The sequence below is a fragment of the Pecten maximus genome, chromosome 16 (assembly GCF_902652985.1).
Source record: "Pecten maximus chromosome 16, xPecMax1.1, whole genome shotgun sequence".
NCBI lineage: Eukaryota > Metazoa > Mollusca > Bivalvia > Pectinida > Pectinidae > Pecten > Pecten maximus.
Genome location: NC_047030.1, coordinates 11,311,139 through 11,332,694, shown reverse-complemented (window position 1 = coordinate 11,332,694; position 21,556 = coordinate 11,311,139). Strand labels below are relative to the sequence as shown.

The 21,556-nt window shown below is 34.9% G+C and overlaps 1 protein-coding gene and 1 long non-coding RNA gene across 2 annotated transcripts; both read left to right on the top strand.

Moving 5' to 3' along the window:
- Positions 1–467: 467 nt before the first annotated feature.
- On the top strand, positions 468–4,636 carry LOC117345295. Its single transcript, XM_033908352.1, has 2 exons — positions 468–1,233; positions 4,180–4,636. Exons 1-2 carry the CDS (start codon positions 591–593, stop codon positions 4,293–4,295), a joined length of 759 nt encoding a protein of 252 aa, XP_033764243.1. The 5' UTR covers positions 468–590; the 3' UTR covers positions 4,296–4,636.
- A 6,493-nt stretch (positions 4,637–11,129) lies between these two features.
- LOC117345293 lies at positions 11,130–21,487 on the top strand. The gene is made up of 2 exons (XR_004536404.1): positions 11,130–11,470; positions 17,941–21,487. It is a non-coding gene; the product is annotated as an uncharacterized LOC117345293 (long non-coding RNA).
- Positions 21,488–21,556: the final 69 nt, after the last annotated feature.

The window sequence follows — 21,556 nt, the reverse complement described above, 5'->3', positions numbered from 1 at the left end:
ACGACCTTGAACCATGTCACATCACTGTCGTATACCGATAAAACTATGCATGACGTATGAAATATCTTATTCTCTGTTAAACTGTTTTAACAATAACGAAACAATTCTTTGTGCTAGAAGAAACTTGTTGACTTCGACCATCATTATTGCAAAAGAAAGCACAAAGAAAATTGATTCGAAATTCGAATTTGATGTTACACTATTAGCAACAGACACGTGTCGCAGCTTACGGAACGAACCGAACATTTCCGATTTAAGGCATGAAAGTATTATAGTGTCTGCTAGTATTGGACTATAAATAGATATTGGGGTCACCTGGATTTTGTAGAAACCTGCATATAATATACATATAGTTATATATACAAAAAATTAGGTACGTATGCTAATGTATTTATATAACAATTCGTGACAGAAAGTATTAGTATCTATTTATACACGTTTGGCGTGTGCATAATTCATTCAATCACTGTTATACAGTGGGACCAGGAGGCTATGAATGGATGCAGTGAGAATCCGTGTGCTGGCTGTATCAGCTGTGTGATATAACAAAGCATTTTAGGCTAGTATTACGAAATACCTCAACGCCAGCAATGGTAATTAAATGCAAAGTGGGTGTCTGGATTTTACTGGTCTTATGTACAGCTTCTACAGAACAATCTAAAGCCGCTTACGGCGTTAAAAACTCGCATGTACCTATTATCAAAGACTCGCCCTCGCATAAGACAGCCAACACATCTAATAACAAGAGCCCACCATTACAAAGTACAAATGACCCGGGAAATCTTAACGCTCCAGCAGTATCTAGAAGTCCATCTGCCTATAATACTACTGAACCGGATATACACCTTTTTAAAAAGCAAGTTACTGGACGTCCTCCATCGTACACCACCGGAAGTACACCAGTGTACAGTACCGGAAGTTCAACAGTGTACAGCTCCGGACGTCCAAAAGTGTACAAAACCGGAAGTCAACAATTGTACAATACCGGAAGTCCACAAGTCCAGGGTACCAGAAGGCAACCTAATCAAAATTCACCAGTTCCGTGTACAGAGGATAAAAAGGTGCATAAAAAAGTGCCCGAAAAGGTGGAAGAGAAGGTGCATCGCCTCAGAAATCCGTTACACAGCAATATCAGAATTCCTATTGTACACAATATAACCCATACTTCCAAAGGAGGGAGGAATCAGACACGAGAATTTATAACCAGGAAAATACTAAAGAAGAAAATGACTGGTAACTTATTCTGTGTTCCTTCTTACTGGTGTCAGGTAGACATTTCTTGTAAACAAATCATTTTTCAGCACATGTTTCTTTGAAATACCGAAGCGGATGTCAAATTAAAACTTATATTGATCAACCAAAGGCGATTGTCCTGGGTTCCTGTCGTCGGTGTCAATAATTAAGGTACCTTGCTAACAACTTTATTTTCGTCTGCGAAATGTTTTTGCAAATTACACCCGAATTATCCCAGATTTAATTAGCTTGGAAAATGCAAAAATGCGGAAGAGAGAACGATTGTGATGTGTTTATATAATTTTAACTGATTACAGATCAGAGCAAGTTTTTTTTTTAAATTTCATACATGAATTAACAACACGAATCAATGTAATCCTAGTTATGATGTACAAGTCGCACTCTATATGATTTCAAAATCAAATTTCAAAATCTAAATTGGCAGTTTTAATAATGAGAATGTTCCGTAAATATTTCTTTTTTGATAATTTGACCTCTTTGCAGCTATTTATCCATTTCATTATGAACAATTAATCAAATATGCACCTTTTTAGAAATATCACGTATATGATAAGTATGCTGAAAAATGATTTATTTGTTTATTTGTTATTGGGTTTTATTCAGTCTGTTTTATTACAACTACAAACTAACATAACTCACTGCACGTGTACACTTCATGTTATCAGTATGGATTTCGTACTTAACTATTCTACCACGTTCTCAATGCTCGCACATTTTGTTGGCTAATGGTTTTTGCATGAATATTATTGGACTGGAAAACAAATGATGTGCTATCTTTAATTTGCAATGCACTTGTAGCGTTCTTGCTGATTAATGATATTGCAAAATTATAATTACTGATGTCAAAAATTCTTGAAACCTTGAGTTAACGCCTTTAATTTGAATGACTTACATATGTGCATATTTAATATCTTCCAACCAGGATGAGTAATTTGCGAGATTGTAACAACGGGCCTACATGGTTGTGGATTTGTGTCGTGTTAATCCATCTCCTTGTATATAATCGAACGGCCTCAGCTGAAGATTTGGATAGTCTTTGTGAGACGTTAAGGATGTTTTGGCCACCACATTATCGTATAGGCATATACTTACACTTTTGTTGGTACAAACGAGTTTCGGTATATATGCTTTTATTGAATTTTATTATGATTATTAGTTTTTGGAATTGTCACTAACCCTGAGCACTAGGTCACAGGGCATTGTGCTTATCAAGTATGCACAAAGTATTATTCATTATAAATTCATTCACATTTTCATTTCGACAGAATTGAAAGCTATCGATGGTATACGTAAAGTTCAGAGGTTACAGACAAAAACAGGAACTTTAATTGCACACATATATATCAAGGTCATTCTAATTTGATGACCAGGGATGAATAAGTGGCTGACATATACTACCGACAATTTATTCAACATAAAAGACATATTATACAATCATACTATGCAAATAACTTAGGACGTCTAATAACAATAGTGTTTGGAATTTCTCAGCAGATATTTGTGTCATTGTGTCAGAAAATAGACAGTAGACATTTCTATAATGTTGTCTTTACTATAATTAAACATGAAATATTGGCCGTTCTCAGCGTAAATACAGTAGCCCAATACAAACGAGGCAAGATAATCGTCATTAGTTCAAATATCTGTAATGATGATATGGTAATCTATATTGGCAATTGGCATCAATGCCTTTGTGCACATGATCAACTTACACATGGTTGGACAATATAAGTAAGAAAGAAAATTAAATGTTAACTTATCTATTCTTCAGCAATTGAAAAAAAATATACTTATATTAATAGTTCTTGTTGGCCCGGATGGAAACGCGCAAGGGTTTTTTTCTGCGGGTTTTTTCTGAGCAAGGTTTAGAAATTAAGATGAAAATCTTTGGAAAAAAAAGTTATATTGCGGTCATACAATTATTGTCTTTTGTATAATTGCATTGTAAAAGGAACGGGTCGGTGTGGCTTGTACATACTTATAAATATAATCTCTATATTTCAATTGCAATTGACTGATCATGCTTCTTTTGCTCAGGAGGTAGGGCCGTGGCTTATAACCTCGAAGATCCGGGTTTGATTCCTCTGGAGGCACTCGTTGTTGCGTCTCCCCATCGATACTTTTCAGAACAATATTGATGCAGTATATACTGTTTAGATTATTTTCAACCACAGTAAGTGGGTAATATTCAGCTCTCAGGGGATGAAATAATCATTGCAACTGTTGAAAACATTCAGTTTATACCACACGTGGAATCAACTCTAAATGCATTTTGATTGATTGTCGTGATGACCGTTTGACCGGGACTATTTTTCTATCGCATGGTTCAATGCTTTCTGATTGGCTAACACTTGAAAGTCGCTTCACGAGGTCGCGAAAATGATGACGCACACAAACTGGTACCCAATTATTTTTGAGATAATTTATTTTTCACATAGATCTCTATCAAACTATCACTTTATTATTTTGATTAATGTGAATAGTAAAATCTGCACACATTTCCGAAATTGTCAGTTTTGCATATTAATTGCATATCATTTAGGTCATATCCTTACACCCCCACCTGATATTCTGACACACGTAGAAACAAATGTTCAGAATAGTTTTCCTATTGTGGTAGAAACATATCACACAAACTCGTGGTTGCTGTATATGTAAGTTAATCAAATTAATTCTAATATCGGCCCACATTTCCAAAATTTCCCTAAACACACTACAAATTAAGCTATTCAAATTAATTAATTTAACCTGTTAATAACATGGATTAATAAGTTAATGCAGTTAGTTAAAAATAGTAATTCATTGATCATATTTATATAGAGATACAGACATTGTATTTGCATATCCATTTCTAATTAAAATGTTTCCCTCTAAATCTCGATATAAGTACTGTTTATTGACTTTCTTTGTACACGATGGTTTCAGGGACTCAATACACTGGAGTATACCTCATACCGGATATGCTGTGTTCTTTGTGCTCGCGTCAGTCAGAGAGGAGAGGGAGAAGACAAAGATGCAAGAAAATGTTTTGTTACAAGTAAGAAATGTGGAACATGAATGTGGATGGTGCCGGAAGCGATGGTGTAGAGATGGAGAGAATTTGCGGTGAACACTGAACATTTACTTAAACAAACGGGAATTGTCAAAGAAACACAACTAAACTTCAGATATATTAATTCGAATCATTTGAAACATCTAACAACAATGACAAAATCGAAGGAAGAGTGTAGCTATTTGACTGGAGTTTGAGAAATACCTGACCAATCAATGCGTTAATGCGTTCCACAAAGGGGCGACAACCATGTTATAATTAAGCATTTTCATTTCACGGTACAGCGACCCCGATATGATTCAGATTCAGATTCAGATATGTTTATTAAAGTGTCACGTATTGATACATAAAATATACATAAAATACAAGCATAATTTCATTAAAAACGTTAAAATGCATCAACACCCAGCCATATTTGGCTTATGAGACACTACTACAGTAAAATTTTGAGTGTCAATTAATATTAAGACTTATTGATAAAAAGTTTTGTCTTTTTGGTACATATCAAATAATAACCTGGGGACGTTTTTTTGCAAATTATCTTCTTTCATAAGAAATATTAATTTATCTTTGCTGTTTAAAGCATTAAAATTCTGTAAATTAGCTTCTGCTTTATTAAAAACTAAAAGTCTCAAGTCAGAGTAAAAATCGCAATCAATAAAAAAGTGAGTTTCATCCTCAACATGATTTGATGTACAATATATACATTTCCTTTCTTGTAAAGGAATTATTGGCCTGGCGTATTTACCCGTTTCTATAGCTAATGGCAGAGAACCACTTCTAAAATTAGATAAAATTCATCTGTGTGATCTATTTCTAATATTTTTAACATAAAAACTTGTACTAATTTCATTTCGATATAGGCGGTAGGTACGCAACTTATTACCATTTACACGGTTACTATCATTAAAAAGATCATTTCTCCAATCTATCTGGTCTCGATTATCCAATATCCGCTTAATATCACGAAGTTTACATTTAGTCGAGCGTTGACTGTTCATTACATCAGATAATCCAAAACTGTGTATAATAGTGTCACATTTTCTTCTCCAAGAGTTAGCAATATGTTCTGTAGCATTATATATAGTTTTAGTTAAACGGGGTTCTTCCGCACCGTGTAGTCGTAGACGTAGACGTAGTACATGTACTTCAATAATTTGCTTGTGATGTGTCGACATGAATCCCATATCGCCTCGACTTGCTGTATTTGAGGAGTTTTTCGAAGATCCTAGAAATAATCTACACGCCTTATTCTGTATATTTTTCACATGTGTCCATTTCGATATTCCCCATATTCCAGCACCGTAGTAGAGTACAGGTTCCACGAGGTTACGATATAATTTTTCAAATACATCAAAGGAAAAACCTCCACTTGAAAGGAACTTAGTATATAAAGCAGATAGTGCCCTGCTCGCTGATTTAGTAATATTTTGTACTGTATATTTGAAGTCCATAAATTCATTAAACGTTAATCCTAGATAACGGTACGAGGTTTCGTAATCAATACGTTGATCTCCACACTTAAATATGTAGTTTGATCTGGGTGAATTGTATGGACAATATGGACATCAAACGATCGAACTAGTGTAAGCAAGAGGATGGAAGTGACTGAGTGGACAATTTGGCATTGCCCTATTCCAGATGTGTAGAAAGCGAAATTAAACGTAACCCGGTATCGGGAATGGTAAAGTATAAAGTGCAGGTACATCAATAAAACCATTAATACTATAACTCCGCATTATTTCCAATACGATATGGCCTTTGTACAATTAATACTTTTGTGATAATCATAATATGAAGCGCACATTCTACTGAAAACGTGGTTAATTTCGCTGGGGTTTAATTTTGTGATTTCGATAGTTAAACTTAACACATGGTGGTTATTTCCGTGAATTTTACTTTTTCACATGTTTCATCGGTACCACATACCTTTTACATCGCAAAATGATACGCCCGGGGAATGTTTACGGCCGAATTGGCGTTGTTACGTAAATCCCCCTCCCTTAGATTTACGGCGTTTATCCCCCTCCCTTAGATTTACGGCGTTTATCCCCCTCTCGTAGATTTACTGCCGAGTGGGCGTATGAAGCGTAAAATCCCCATCCCGTAGATTTAAGGCCGAGTGGGCGTATTTAGCATAAATCCCCCTCCCGCATCTTTACGGGCGAATGGGCTTATTGAGCGTAATTCCACCATGTATGTAGATTCATGGCGGAATGAACGTATTTAGCGTAAATCCCCCTCCCGTAGATTGATCGCTAAGTGGGCGTAGATTTACGGCCGAATTGGAATATTTAGAGTAACGCCCCCTCCCGTAGATTCCACGTTGTTAGTAATGTTAAAAAACGATATCGGTCGTTTCGCATAGTAAACAAACTTGCATCACACTTCATTAATTTTATTAATAAACAAAAACACTTTTGGCAAAGACACTACATGTATATCCGATTTACAACAGGTAATGTCGTAAACCTGACAATGTCGTAACAATATCGTAGTCATGTGACTACAGTTTCGTATATAAAATAAACAAACTTACGTCACACCCCATTACTTAAATTTCATAAATGAACAAAAACACATTTGTCAAAGACACTATATCCGGTTTACGACAGGAAATGTCGTAAACCTGACAATGTCGACACAATGTCGTGATCGTTTGACTACAGTTTTTTTAACATACATGCGTTGTAATGTTGTTTTGCATTTATCTTCATTTGATTTGTTTAATTAACGATAATACTGGTTTAAATTTTTTTATATCGTTTAAATAAATACATCATTATTTATGAAATGCATCATTGTATAGTTTTATCATTTATATGTGTTTGGTAATTACAAGGATTGTATGTTTGTTTCTTTAACATACTCAATAATTGGTTTATCTTTTGAGAGTCAGATGTAACTTGGGTTTGATCTTGAGTCACATATCATGGAGAAACATAAGACGCTCACTCTTCCCAAACACCTGGCTCTATCTTCCTCGTACGTCTTCGGGGTTACATTGTCCTCGTTTTAGCGATTTTTGGTGAGACAATCCTGACATTTCTGTTTTATCTATTTATTTATTTAGTTATAACATTGTATGCCAGTCTATTTACTGACTATTTCCTGACATTTCTATTTTATCTATTTATTTATTGATTTATTGACTTATTTATTGATACCATTGTATCCCAGTCCATTTAATGACTATTTCCTGACATTTCTATTTTATCTATTTATTTATTTATTTATTTATTGATAACATTTTATCCCAGTCCATTTAATGACTATTTTCTGACATTTCTATTTATCTATTTATTTATTTATTTATTTATTTATAACATTTTATCCCAGTCCATTTAATGACTATTATCTGACATTTCTATCTTATCTATTTATTTATAACATGACATTCTTGTCCATTTACTTAATATTGCCTGGTGGTATTTTTATTTATCTATTTATTCATCTATTTATTTATCTATTTATTTATCTATTTATTTATCTATCTATTTATTTATCTATTTATTTATCTATCTATTTATCTATTCATTTATCTATTTATTTATCTATTTATTTATATATCTATTTATTTATCTATTTATTTATCTATCTATTTATCTTTTTATTTATCTATTTATTTATCTACTTTTTTATCTATCTATTTATCTATCTATTTATTTATCTATTTATCTATTTTTTTATCTATTTATTCATCTATCTATTTATCTATTTATTTATCTATCTATTTATCATGTTTCAATACATCAACACGTAAGTACATATTACTTCGTTAGGTAAGTATGGAAATAATGTAAGCATTAACTTGATTTCAAACTTCCCACTTTGGTGACACAGATAAATGTGTCGAGGTATTTCGTAGTTCAGCATGTCACATTTCATTGTCTGTGCTAATTAAACTTTGAAACAGGTGCAGGTGGGTATATTGTTTATGATGACGGGTCGTGTGGATAATTTACAGGTGCAAATAGGTCCAGTAAATGCCTCCCTAATACGTGCACCAGCGAAACATCTGTAACACAAAATTAAAATCGTTATGCTAAAAGAGTTCTGACCTGTTAAATGTAGCTAGCATACGTTCTGCCGTGACAGTTTTCGTGTTTGACGTCATTGATTAAGCGGGGATGATTTAAAGACTATATCTTATATTCTAACACGATTCGTTTGCAACGCGTGTTTTGATTGGTTGCGGACCGACTTCTAATCTGCGATAGAACCCTGATCTATCGTGTTAAGCCACGCCCCGTTTCTAATCAAAACAATATGGCGTCAAGTTCGACTCGTAGCGAAATTCAACACTCTGCACCATTTATGATTGATGACCCGTGATATTGGAATCGAAAGTGAAGAAATCGAATAGAATGAATTAACTAAATAAATTTAACAAAAATCGTTAACATCATTCTTACCGTCATTTATTGATTGAAACGTTCATTTCGTCCGTGTGTAAGCATCTAAGGTCAAGGAAAATCCGAAATGAAATGGAACAAGTGCACACAACTTCACATAACGGTTGAGCCTGTAGAAACACATCAACTCTGACTTTGTTAAAATGCACATGTCGTTATACATACTGCGTAAATCCAAATATGTCTTTAAATCTTCAGAAACAGGACTTTCACAACAATCCAAATACCCCGCTTCGTTAACATACAGACCGAGCTTTCGCCAGTATGGGCGTAGCCAATTGACCGACTTTGATAGCTTCTCTTTGATTGGTCAATCCGCCACAGTATGACACGTCACTAACGGAGGTCACAGAGTACTTAACAGCGTACTTGTAGCGCTGTAAAACAATGTTTCTAAATATATATGCGATAGTAAACGTGTTAGAATGGGGATAGTACGTTGTTTTTCGTGGCTATACTGGCGATTAGAACATGAAATTTGGTTTAAACTCTCGACCTATCGGTCTCGAGTTCAAACCAAATTTCATGTTCTAATCGCCAGTATAGCCACGAAAAACAAACATGAAATTTGGTTTAAACTCTCGACCTATCGGTCTCGAGTTCAAACCAAATTTCATGTTCTAATCGCCAGTATAGCCACGAAAAACAACTTACTATCCCCTAAATGCTTCTCCAAAGATATTATACAATCTAATCAACTTTTTTCACTTAAAAACACTTGAAAGAAAGCAATAGTTTTGTGTTTGAATTTATCACCTAATAACTAGTTTTGATTATTAAGAGCAAACGTATCCCCGTCCACAACAAACCCTTGCATATGGGATAATGTAGATAGCGTCTTACAAACCATTGAACTGATATGAACTGATATACATTTAATTGGTCAATTTTAGTTATGTGATAAACTGATGCCAAGCAATTAGACACATCGCCAACTTTCCAGGAAAATCTAAACAACATCCTGATAATCAATTATCCAACAGTTCACATTACCTTTGAGGAGAGCGGTACATCTCATGCTCCGTTAACAATGATGAATTGGTACGAATGATAGATGTAAACATGTCGGAAATGGGAAACGAAAGTCGTGATTCTAAATCATGGTTTAAATTGAATCATTTATCTATTTGATAGTTTCTATGGCCAAAAAGACATTCTAGGTCACGTATTTTATCTTTATTTTCCCATGGTCAGGGTTGTCCTTCCTGTCTATTATCTGATTTTAGATATAGATCGAAGTACAAAATAGTATGAGTTAGTAATCTGAGCTTTCAAAACGAGCTTAAATTATTAACCAAATTATTACCAAATCCTTTCACGAATTTTATCTAACGGCATATAACAATGTTTTTCATAGATCAGGGGACGATCAACGGATGATTTTCGATGAAATAGGATAATATTTCTGGGAGTTTCTACGAGCAAACATCAGATTTTTTTTCGTTAATCAAGGGGCCAAAACTTTGCCAAATAACGTCCGGCAAAAGTGGCAATCGATCTTGGCCGAACCCTTTAGGCATTTAACCTTTGTTCAAGAAAATATGTTAACAATTGTTCCATGGAAACGACCAAAAACGATGTTTTTAGTTAATGAAGGTTTTAAGCTTTGAGGGCTCGGCTAAGTTCGATTACACCTTTTGTCGAACTTTATTTGACGGAAGTATGACCCCTTGTTAACAAGTTTGATGAAAATCCGTTAATATTTAATGCAGTTATTGCACGGAAGCGAAGCATGACAGACGGACTAACGGCCAAGGTAGATTTGTGGGATGTAGTGTATTGTCTGTCGACGTGTGGGATACACCCAGCAGTCGATCAGAATTTCAAAACCTCTTTTTATTTCCGCTCATTCCGTCGCTAAACACCACATGGGCAGTGAGATTTAATGCTGAATTATGGGTAAAAAGAAAATGTCTTATAGGCGACGAATGTATTTTGACACAATGAATCGGTGAATTCTCCCAAACGGATTTTGAATGAGTACAGACAGATGGACGAACCCAGATTAATATCCCCCGTTCAGTGAAAGCGGGGGATAGAATGACTTTCGTATCATATATCCCGAGGAAGAAATTTTCTGGTTCCTATAGACTCGGACAGATTGAACTTTTATTTAGCTATTTCGTCAGAACATTATTTTTGAGTTCTCCAAGGGATCCTGGTTTGATCCTGAGTGATGGAAGTGAAAACAAATTATGAGCCCTGTTACGTTGATTTACATTAAAATGACTTATCGACAATTGACATATTACATGTATATAAGGTAGGGTAAAAATGAAATTTATATTTTATAAAGACCAAGCCATAATAGATATTCCTTCATATAATGTGACAGTTTGATAAATGCTTCATCATTTTTTTTTTCATAAAAAGGATTTAAAAAGGAATTTCGCCGACGGGTTTATCATTTCAGTACGTTTGCTTACTGAGTCAAGCATAGCGGACACAACAACTACAACTACATTACAGTGGTAAATAGCACTGCGTCTGATCTCATAACGTTCGTATTCAGGTGTGCCACATGTAACCTTACATGATTAATGGATACGTAAACATCAAGAATCGTCGAAAATAGTTTTAGTATTTATTCGTTGTTAATACCCCTCACAAATGTCTGTGGTAGTTACGTGTTTGTGGCTGTTACTTGTTACTTATATGGCAGTGGGAGAATACGTCGGCACAGATCCAACATCCGGGAAGGAATGGAGACAGCGCGTGAAAAGATCAACAGCTGATGTAAAAGCTAAAGGTATGTCACATATGCCAGCAATAACATAGTACAAGTATCTTTCATTTCAGTTTAATTCACATTCTACTCTACCGTGTCTCATTACAAATCTTATTAAAGGATGCCAATATCTTTTGAACAAAACCTTTCACTAACAACAACCAAAGTTTGGTTTGGTTTGGTTTATTTTGTTTAACGTCCTATTAACAGCTAAGGTCATTTAAGGACGGCCTCCCGTGTTTGCGATATGCATGCGTGTGGTGAGTGCGTATGTGTGCTTTGGGAGGCTGCGGTATGTTCCCTTGTGATAGGCCGGAACTTTTGCCGATTTATAGTGCTATCTCACTGAAGCATACTGCCGAAGACACCCAGCAGGACACCCCAACCGGTCATATTATACTGACAACGGGCGAACCAGTCGTCCCACTCCTAATATGCTGAGCGCTAAGCAGGAGTAGCAACTACCATATTTAATGACTCTGGTATGTCTCGGCCAGGGGACAGAACCCAAAGCCTTCCTATTAGGGATGAACGCTCAACTGAAGACCAAAAGTGAGGCATTGTCAAGGGAGACAATAAGAAGAAGAAAGTTGTTCAGAAAGAAGAGAAAATATAAGATCCCAAATTTAGTCGCCTCTTACGATCATGCAATGGAGGCAGCAGGTACAATTCTTATGCCCTACCTGCAGGGCAGAACAACAACCAAAGAAAGATGCATGTAATGATATAGGTATACATTAGATTCAATTGTCTGAATATCACTAACAAATAAGTTTATAATGTAAACACATTTCCATTGTGAAATGTCCTTTACCGTTATGGGGAGGTGAAATCGAAACTACATTGCAAGCAAGGAATTCTCGATAGGTTGTTCATACTGTAAATTAATCAATTTTGGAGCACTCAAATTTAAGCGCTTTGCCAAATATAAACATCTTAGCGCAATGATGAATTCGAGCAACCCATTGATGTGGAAAGGACTAAAATCAGATAACCGCTAAAATATGTAAGTAGCAGTAGCTATGCAAATAGCTTTATTGGACATCTCTACACTATAGATGGGGTAATATTTTAAAGAATGCTTATCTAACCACCTATAACGTCTAAAAAATTTCTCCTACACAACACGATATGTCCAATTCACCTAGATTGGAAAACTTTGGTACCCGTGCTACTGCATGTCTAAAATAGGTCACTGGTGATTTCCTTGTTATTAATTAAATACTTGACAGCTTAATTCTAATACGGGTTTTAGTTTATCTCCCTTACATGGATGGCTGAAAGTATACAAATATGTACAAGATCAAAATCATTTAATGATGTGTAATCCTATTGACTTTCTCTATGTCAATAAAATTTGTTGAAATTGAAATTGAAAAACATTGAAAGATTTAAGAAAAACGAAAATGCTACGAATATATATTGTTCAGAGTAGTAAAAACAAGGTTAAACGAATGAGGAACTCTTTACTGGTTTTGTTGAGTACGAGTTACCACTGACATTCCTCTCGAAATAGATATATATCAAGGTCATCAATGCTAATGTAGATGTGTCATAGCAAGTTTCCTGTTTCCCCGATACCAGTTCTATTTCCGAGGCGAAGGACATATGCCTAGTTCTGGGTAAACATTACTTTGCTACACCACATGGTTTAACGGTTTTATTATACCAATACAGACCGTATATACCATGGCCATGCTACGATTTGTAATCGTTACACGGAAGGACAAAGAAAATCCGGTCAGGGACAGACCTGAGTTTTTGCTGAAGCAAACAAACGTGTAGATAAATTATTATTACTGTACTTCTTCGTTTTTGTTGTATATGAAACAGATGTACGCTAAAATTTGAATTACACGTTGTGAAAACGCTAAAAATGAAATACGCTAAAAATTAAACTTGTCATTTTGTACAGAAAACGCGAAATTTGGCATACGCTAAAAAAACCCGATATACGGTATATATATACTGTTGACACGATAATATTTGTAAAACATAGGAGGATGGCAATGGGTCAAAATATAAACAAAGTAAATTGAAATATACAACTACAGTGACCTTAATTTCGTTTGAAAAAGTTCACAAGACAAACTGCAGATTTATCGTTGATGATATCGTATTGTATCTGAAGAAAATGTTTTTGTAAACAATACATCTCTTCGTTCGATACTTCTCGTTAATCAACCTGGCGGCTGTCAACTTCATCTATATTGTACCACTCACCTCTATGTAAATGTAAAAGAAAGGCAACCAATGCTTTCAACGTTTCACAATTTCAATCTCACTAAATTGTATTGACATAGAGAAAAGTCAATAGGATTAGACATCAGGCATAGCCTACTGTACCTAAGTTTTCTCCTTTCAATGTTTATGTGTGCTCGAGTATATTTTTTCTTCATATTTATCTAATTAAGGAAATCGTGACAGTGAAAAAATATATAAAATTTGTTGTCTGCACATAGAGGTAACAAGCCCCGCCAACCTCTCGCTTCACTTGGTAATTGACGGCGAGTTCTATAAGAAGCTCAACCCACTTCTCGCCTGATTGGCTCGGCACAAGTACACGGGTTCAGGTGGTTAAATTCTGCATATAGGATTATTAACCTCCCAGACTAACACTCAAGACTAAAACACAGCAAAGCAGAACCGAGGAAAATGGGGATACAATCGATTTTACTGGTTAGTTTTATATAGAGTAAGTACATGGAGATGCATTAGTTCGTTAATGAAGTAAGTATTCAAATATAAGGTTGTATTTTGTATAACCAACTTTGTGCATATTAAATCATTATTAACCTCAATATATATTTATATACACTGTATTTTCATAATAATTGAAAAATGTTATTAACCTTATGAATCAAATCATATAATACAAATTCCTTCCGTAAAATAGTAAAGGAAGCTAACGTTAATACAGTACATATCTTTCAATTTAACAAATAACTTTTTCTCCGTTTAATGTATACCGTTTCGTTTACGTAATGTTAAACATTTTAATTATTATGACTTTTGAGAGTGTTAACTTGTTCTAACCTCAGTATACTGTGAATATATTTTTTTCGATGGTTCAATTTTTATGGATTTTGGTTAAACAATTTTCGTGAAATTTATTAACCATACTTTTATTGCATTTTTGCTAGTGAAATATAGCAATTTCTCAAACTGATAAAACTTATATTATCACTGCAGCGATGAGCAGTGAAAATATAAGGTTTTGCAGTGAAAATATCAATTTTTCATTTTTGGCAAATCAGAGCGAAGCTTTGTATTACATAACATTGAAACATTCAGAGTTTTCCAATCGAAGCAAAGATAGATAAATCAGTTATTTTGTTGCATTTCTGAATTATTCAGTTTAGGTTTTGACAAAATACTCACTTGGCGATTCTCCGAAAACAGAAGAAAATGTTTAAATTGCGCTGATCAGTCCTTTCAAAATGGCACTGTCAAGTTGACTTGGAGTAATGTCACAAAGAGACGACGTCATGAATTATGTTACTGATACCCGCACTTTTTGACATGAAGTTTTAAATTTTGCTATTCTTTATAATAAAAATGCAATGAAAAGGAAAAATAAATGGTTATCCGTTGAATATAACATATATTTCACTGGTGTGACACAATATTTCGATATATTTCACTCAATTCAATATCCTCTATTTGGTTTTATTTTCACGAGTTAACTCATTTCACAAAAATATCTGTTTCGTGATCGTGGACTTGACCATGCTAAGGATGGTACAAAAGACACACAGTAGAGAATTAGATACAGTAGAGAGTTAGATACAGTAGAGAGCTAGGTACAGTAGAGAGTTAGATACAGTAGAGAGTTAGATACAGTAGAGAGTTAGATACAGCAGAGAGTTAGATACAGTAGAGAGTTAGGTACAGTAGAGAGTTAGATACAGTAGAGAGTTAGATACAGTAGAGAGTTGGATACAGCAGAGAGTTAGATACAGTAGAGTTAGATACAGTAGAAAGTTAGGTACAGTAGAGAGTTAGATACAGTAGAGAGCTAGATACAGTAGAGAGTTAGATACAGAAGAGAGTTAGATACAGTAGAGTTAGATACAGTAGAAAGTTAGGTACAGTTGAGAGTTAGATACAGTAGAGAGTTAGATACAGTAGAGAGTTAGATACAGCAGAGAGTTAGATACAGTAGAAAGTTAGATACAGTAGAGAGTTAGGTGCTGCAGAGAGTTAGATACAGTAGAGTTAGATACAGTAGAGTTAGATACAGTAGAGAGTTAGATACAGTAGAGAGTTAGGTACAGTAGATTTAAATATAGTAGAGATTAGATACAGTAGAGTTAGATACAGTAGAGAGTTAGATACAGTAAAGTTAGATACAGTAGAGTTAGATACAGCAGAGCAAAAATTAATTATACTTCACCACACAGCTGTTTCGTCCTTCTATAACTCGTCAGTAATGAGAGTGTTTTTTTTAACTTTGTAATATCTAAGAGTACATATAAACATAAATGTGTCATTCCTCTTAAGGTTATGAAATGTTAAAGGTCATCAAGGCCTGCAAATCACATTTTAACACTACAACTCCTGAAGTGCTGCAAAGATACCCAAGATACCAATTGTCAACATTTTTGGACATGTTTTTTCTCTCCTCAGATTTGATGAAGATATTTATTACTTCATTTCCACATCAATAATTATCATTATACTTTTTCACTTTACTAACAAGTCATTTTGGGTTGTAAAAAATGAATGACATTTCAATGGATCAAATCTCAATTTTTGCTCATTGTTATAACTTTTGTCCCATTCGGGTAAATAGTTTTCTAGCATTATGTGCATACATGTGCGTAGTTTGTAGTTACAGAACTGTTGTCAAACATTCTTATAGTCGTTTAAATGAAAGATAGATAGACCTTTACAATCAACACCAACTTGAAAATAATTATGTTTTATGTCATTATGACATAATGTAATAAACCTGTAATAATAGTAGAGGTAATTTATTATCAATTTATGTTATAAATGATATGGAAAAGGTCATATCATGCAATATACCATATTGGAACGTTGGAAACTTTCACATAAAAAGTTTACGTCATCCATTAACATAGTTTAGAATACATTTGTATATCATTATATAAAAGATTGCCGGTATTTGTGTGTAGTTATATTGTAACTAGTTGTCTGATATCTATTCATTTACCTGTCTGGCCTGAGTGACTCTAAAGAATGTATGCAATACCTTTCCATCAGCATCTATGTAGCATTTTCGGTTATCGAGACAAACAGTCCTCCTACAATGTATATAATTTATACAATGTACCTGTTTGGGGAATTGATTTGTGATGTAAGTATTCCCTTCCACCCTCAGGCATTGCAGCTGTTATATATTTCATCTTATATCAGATTTGCATTTCCTGGATGATATAGCATGAAGGATTATGAGTTCTTCGCATTGTTCAAGAACATTTCAGTTCACTTTTTTGCATTGCATTATATTCCAACAATCAATACTCGGTTATGGTGTCCTTTTCATTAACGACAACATGTAAATTCATTTGAACATAACTTATTTGAACTTCTTTGCCTGGGAATATATAGCTCTTGCCTGTGTTTGATGAGAGAGGTGATCACAGTAGTACAGGATACTTGCAGTGTTGCAGCACATATACATGTCCACAGTGCCTGCTAGACTCTGCAAAATGGTCTATGATAGAGTCATCCTTTTTATCAACATTGAAAGCTATCCAAACATTTATTTGGTCATAGATTTGTGTGACGAGAACGTATTTGTCCACGGATGATGCCTCATGTGGTGGTTTCAAGACATTCCATATCAAGCTCTGGGAATATTATCCTGGCAAAACCCAAATTCTTCCATTCTGTTCTTGCACTTCGACTTGGATCAGTTCATTAAGAACTTGTGTGTTCTTTTGTTTCATAGACGAAATATGGATTGAATATGAGGCCACGGATAACATTCAGGCAGGTATTAATAATTCGTAAAGCTGTTCAATTATTTCAATGTGATATTAGAAGATGGCTGCTCTTTTAAAAGTCTCATCCGTTTTATTCATCCGTGGTCGCTTCTTACGACCTATGATGTTTTGCTGTTCCCGTGTCCTGCTGCGGCTGCTTACATGATTAAAACTATGAAGACATATGTGATTCCAAGCCAGATGACTTGATGAGGTCAAAACCTTCCCCGATCGCTCTGTCATTGATATTTTGTATTGTCACTTATAGTACTACAAACGTGTCATGTTTGAAAGAAATCCAGGTGTGTGTGGTTTCTATGGGCAAATTAACATTAGCTGGATCCCCACTGTTATCACTTTCATTATTGAATTTCGAAAGAACATTAAGTAGACGCGTATATTCTGAACCGCGTCAATATTCGGATGAATTATAGAGGCGACCAGTCAGTCTAAGGTATAAAAATATATCGTGATCGACTGAAGTCACTTTCATGGTATAATGATAATAAATGTTTTTTTTTTTTTTTTTTTTTACAGGTAACGGCAACAAAGGGAAAGTTATAATACTAATATCGGACATGCTTTGCTCCAGTTGTTTGCGGCTACGTTACATAAAGGCAAAAAGAAAATGCTGTCAGCGATATTGTTCCAGATCACGAGAACAATGCATTCGGCCCAACAGATTCAGACCGGGTTAAATGGCTGTCATCCGCTCTGATCATCTGATATTAACATCTCAATAATATTTTCATTTGAAGCTTTATCAAAATATTTTGCAATGAACACGTTTGTGTAACTAATCATAATTTCAGAAATGGATTTTAAATTCATGTATGTTCATAATAATACTATTGTAGAGTATAGAGAAGCATTATATATTGGAAGGGGAGTGGATGGTTATACAATTATATCATGTCCCATGTCATTCAGATACGTGCAAAGTGAATGTGATTTATACATCCTGGAATAGTTGATGTGGTTTGTTGTTATTTATGTATATGTATTGACCTATACAAGTAAAAATTGCATAATTTATCTTACTTAGGAATTCACACACACATGCTTTTTCATCATACCCACACTTTACGCTGAAAAGGTTACAGATGACAGGAATTAAGAATGATGAATGGCCTAATGTTGTTATCGTCCGCTGTAATTTGTCATAGAACATTCATGAGTAAAACATTCAATTAAATGAAGACATTTATATTCAATGGCGTCAACATTCTGGTTCAATCTTTAGGTGTCGCCTGCACTGATTAGTCGACTTTCACTTGCTCGTAACTGGCTTTCGTATACTCCTAACTGACGTTCGCTTGCTTATTGACTTTTGTTTGTTCATAACTGAATTTCATTATTTAGCTCACATGGTGCGGCGCCCGTCAGTTTTCCCCTTTAAACAGCTTCTTAATAACCGTGCGACACATATAGCTGATATTGGTCATGTGGCATGCTTGGATAAAGGGCTACCAAGCTTGTTTAAATAAATGACCTTGACTTACATTCATGTTCACAGGTGTCAAATAGGCTAAAATCTTTCAAAAGAAATTAATGACCTTTATCTACATTCAATGTCAAAGGTGGAAATAGGCTAAAATCTTTCAATGGCTTCTTCTAAATTACCAAGATACCAATGGACTTGATATTCGGTGTAATGCATATCGGAATAAAGGGCTACCCAGTGTGTTCAAATGAATTGACTTACATTCAAGGTCACAGGGGTTAAATAGGTTTAAATATTTAAACAACTCCTTCTCTATCAGTAAGAGGCCAAGAGACCCGATATTCGGCCAGAGTATGCCCGGGCAAAGCGCTACCAAGTTTGTTCAAATGAATGACCTGACCTACATTAAAGGTCACAGTGGTCAAATAGGCTAAAATCTTTACACGACATCTTCTCACTAACAAAGAGGACCAGGAATTTGATATTGAGTCTGTGGCATGCTCGGGTAAAGGGCTACAACATTACATGGGCCAATTATGCTAAAGTCTTTAAGAGACTTCATGTCAATAACTGTGAGGCCCAGAGACTTAATGTTGGGATTTAAGTCTGCTTTTGTGAAGGGCTACCAAGTTTGCTTAACTGAATGTCCCTGACCTACATTCAAGGTCACAGGGGTCAACTAAAATAAAATATTTAAACAATGATTTTTCGATAGTCAATGGACTCAGATACCTAATATTATGCCAAGCTGGAATATAGTAGTAAAAATGGTTTGATATGAATAGACCTAACCTACTCTGATATTTGAATAAAATGTTATCATTAGCAAGTTTCGTTTGGTCTTAAAGATCATTAGTAACTCATTTCGTTTGCATATGATACTTTCGATTTCAAACCCAGTACGAACATCAATATCATTTTTATTTCTGATCTCCATCGATATTCTATACACGAACAGATACTTGTACACAGACGCGGACATGTACACGTACGCACAGGGGGTAGGCGCGGACCTATGTCACACCCGTCCCACGGCTACATATCCTTGACAAGGCAATGAACTCGCCGGAACGTGAAAAACGACCTATTTTCTGTCAGAGTTCATTTTTTCTACTAAATACCATCAGATTTTAATCATGCATGGCTCGTTTCAATGATGATACATTTATCTATCTGTCGATACCAAATACTTGGTGCTGAAAGACCACAGTTGTGTATAAGGATACCTAGAATGTCAAGTTTGGCCTAAAAAATGCTAGGTAGACATTTACTGGTCCGTACGGTTATCTGCCTCCGGTCTAATCGACACATCTTTATTCTCATGGACAGTTGTAAAAACAGCTTTATAGATCCGTCACAAATATAAAAACCTGCTATCCTACCTTAAAGTGTGACGTTCACAGTTATTGTCATGCCATTAATCCGAGGTTAAAATCGCGATTCACAGGAGATGGCATTTTTTTTGTATTCTACTTAGAAGTTATTGACCAATCAGCGAGGGCGTATCATATAGCATTCAGATAAACGGACATAGATACGAAAATGTACATATACCCGGACATGTATACGTACGCGGTCATATACATGTAAAAGGACACAAATACGGGCAAGACCAGACACGTACATGAACACGTGCATGAACACAGACAAGGACACGTACGCGAACAGACACGGACATGCTTTTATACGTGGCACAAAAACTGACATCCACACATGCGCAGACACAGACAAGGATGTGTACAGGTACACGGACACAGTAGTCCGGCAGAAAGGTGCATGGATCAGTAGATTTGTTGGTTTTGTAGTAAAAGAATGAAACGTTGTATATAAGTAGGGCATCATAATCTGAATAAATTTAGATATGGGGCCAAGCATTTTTTCAAGATGGCCGTCAAGTCCAAGATGGCTGTCAGATTTCTGAATACTATATAAACACAAATTATAAAGTTTATTTCGTTGTCAAAAATCATGCTGACGAGATGGCGATCAAATCCAAATGGCCACCAAATTGAAGAAAGCTGTCATATACATGCCCAATTTCGAATTCTATCAAAGGTATACAGATTTTTCTGTTAAGAGTAATTAAAAGACAATTTATAATCAAGCTAGCTGTTATATATTTACCATTGAGTAAAGGGAGAAAACCCTTTAAGAAATGTAAGATGTATGCATATGATTTACTCAAGGGCACTTACGACCTTATATGTAAATAGACTTCTCTGGAATATTCTAGAATAGAGATGTGTCATAATATTTTGCTTCCAAGTATCTATTGACAAGTGGTTGTTTGCAAGAAGTGTGTTAAAGATTTCTAGAAAAGAGATGGTTTGAAAATGTATTTGAAAGATTTGGCAATAAAGTATAAATGCCAGGAGCGACACATTGCTGGTCTACAACTGTTAAGGAGAGCTGTGTGAATTCTGTTGGATTATTAATTGCATGGAACAGTGAACTGTTGGATTAAAAAACATTCTTTATTCTGGAGCCACGGACTGGAAAGGATTACTCAAGGACAGCTGTTATAAGCTAAGTCATTAACAGTGTTGACTTAATAACCACCTTGTACACCACTTAATTGTAATTGCGAATTATCTCTGTAACTTGATTAGTTTTGTATATATCATTAAAAATTTGAAGTTATCTGCTGGGTTTTATCTTTCTGTAATTATCACGTAACATAACATTAATTCATATGTTTATTGCTTAAGG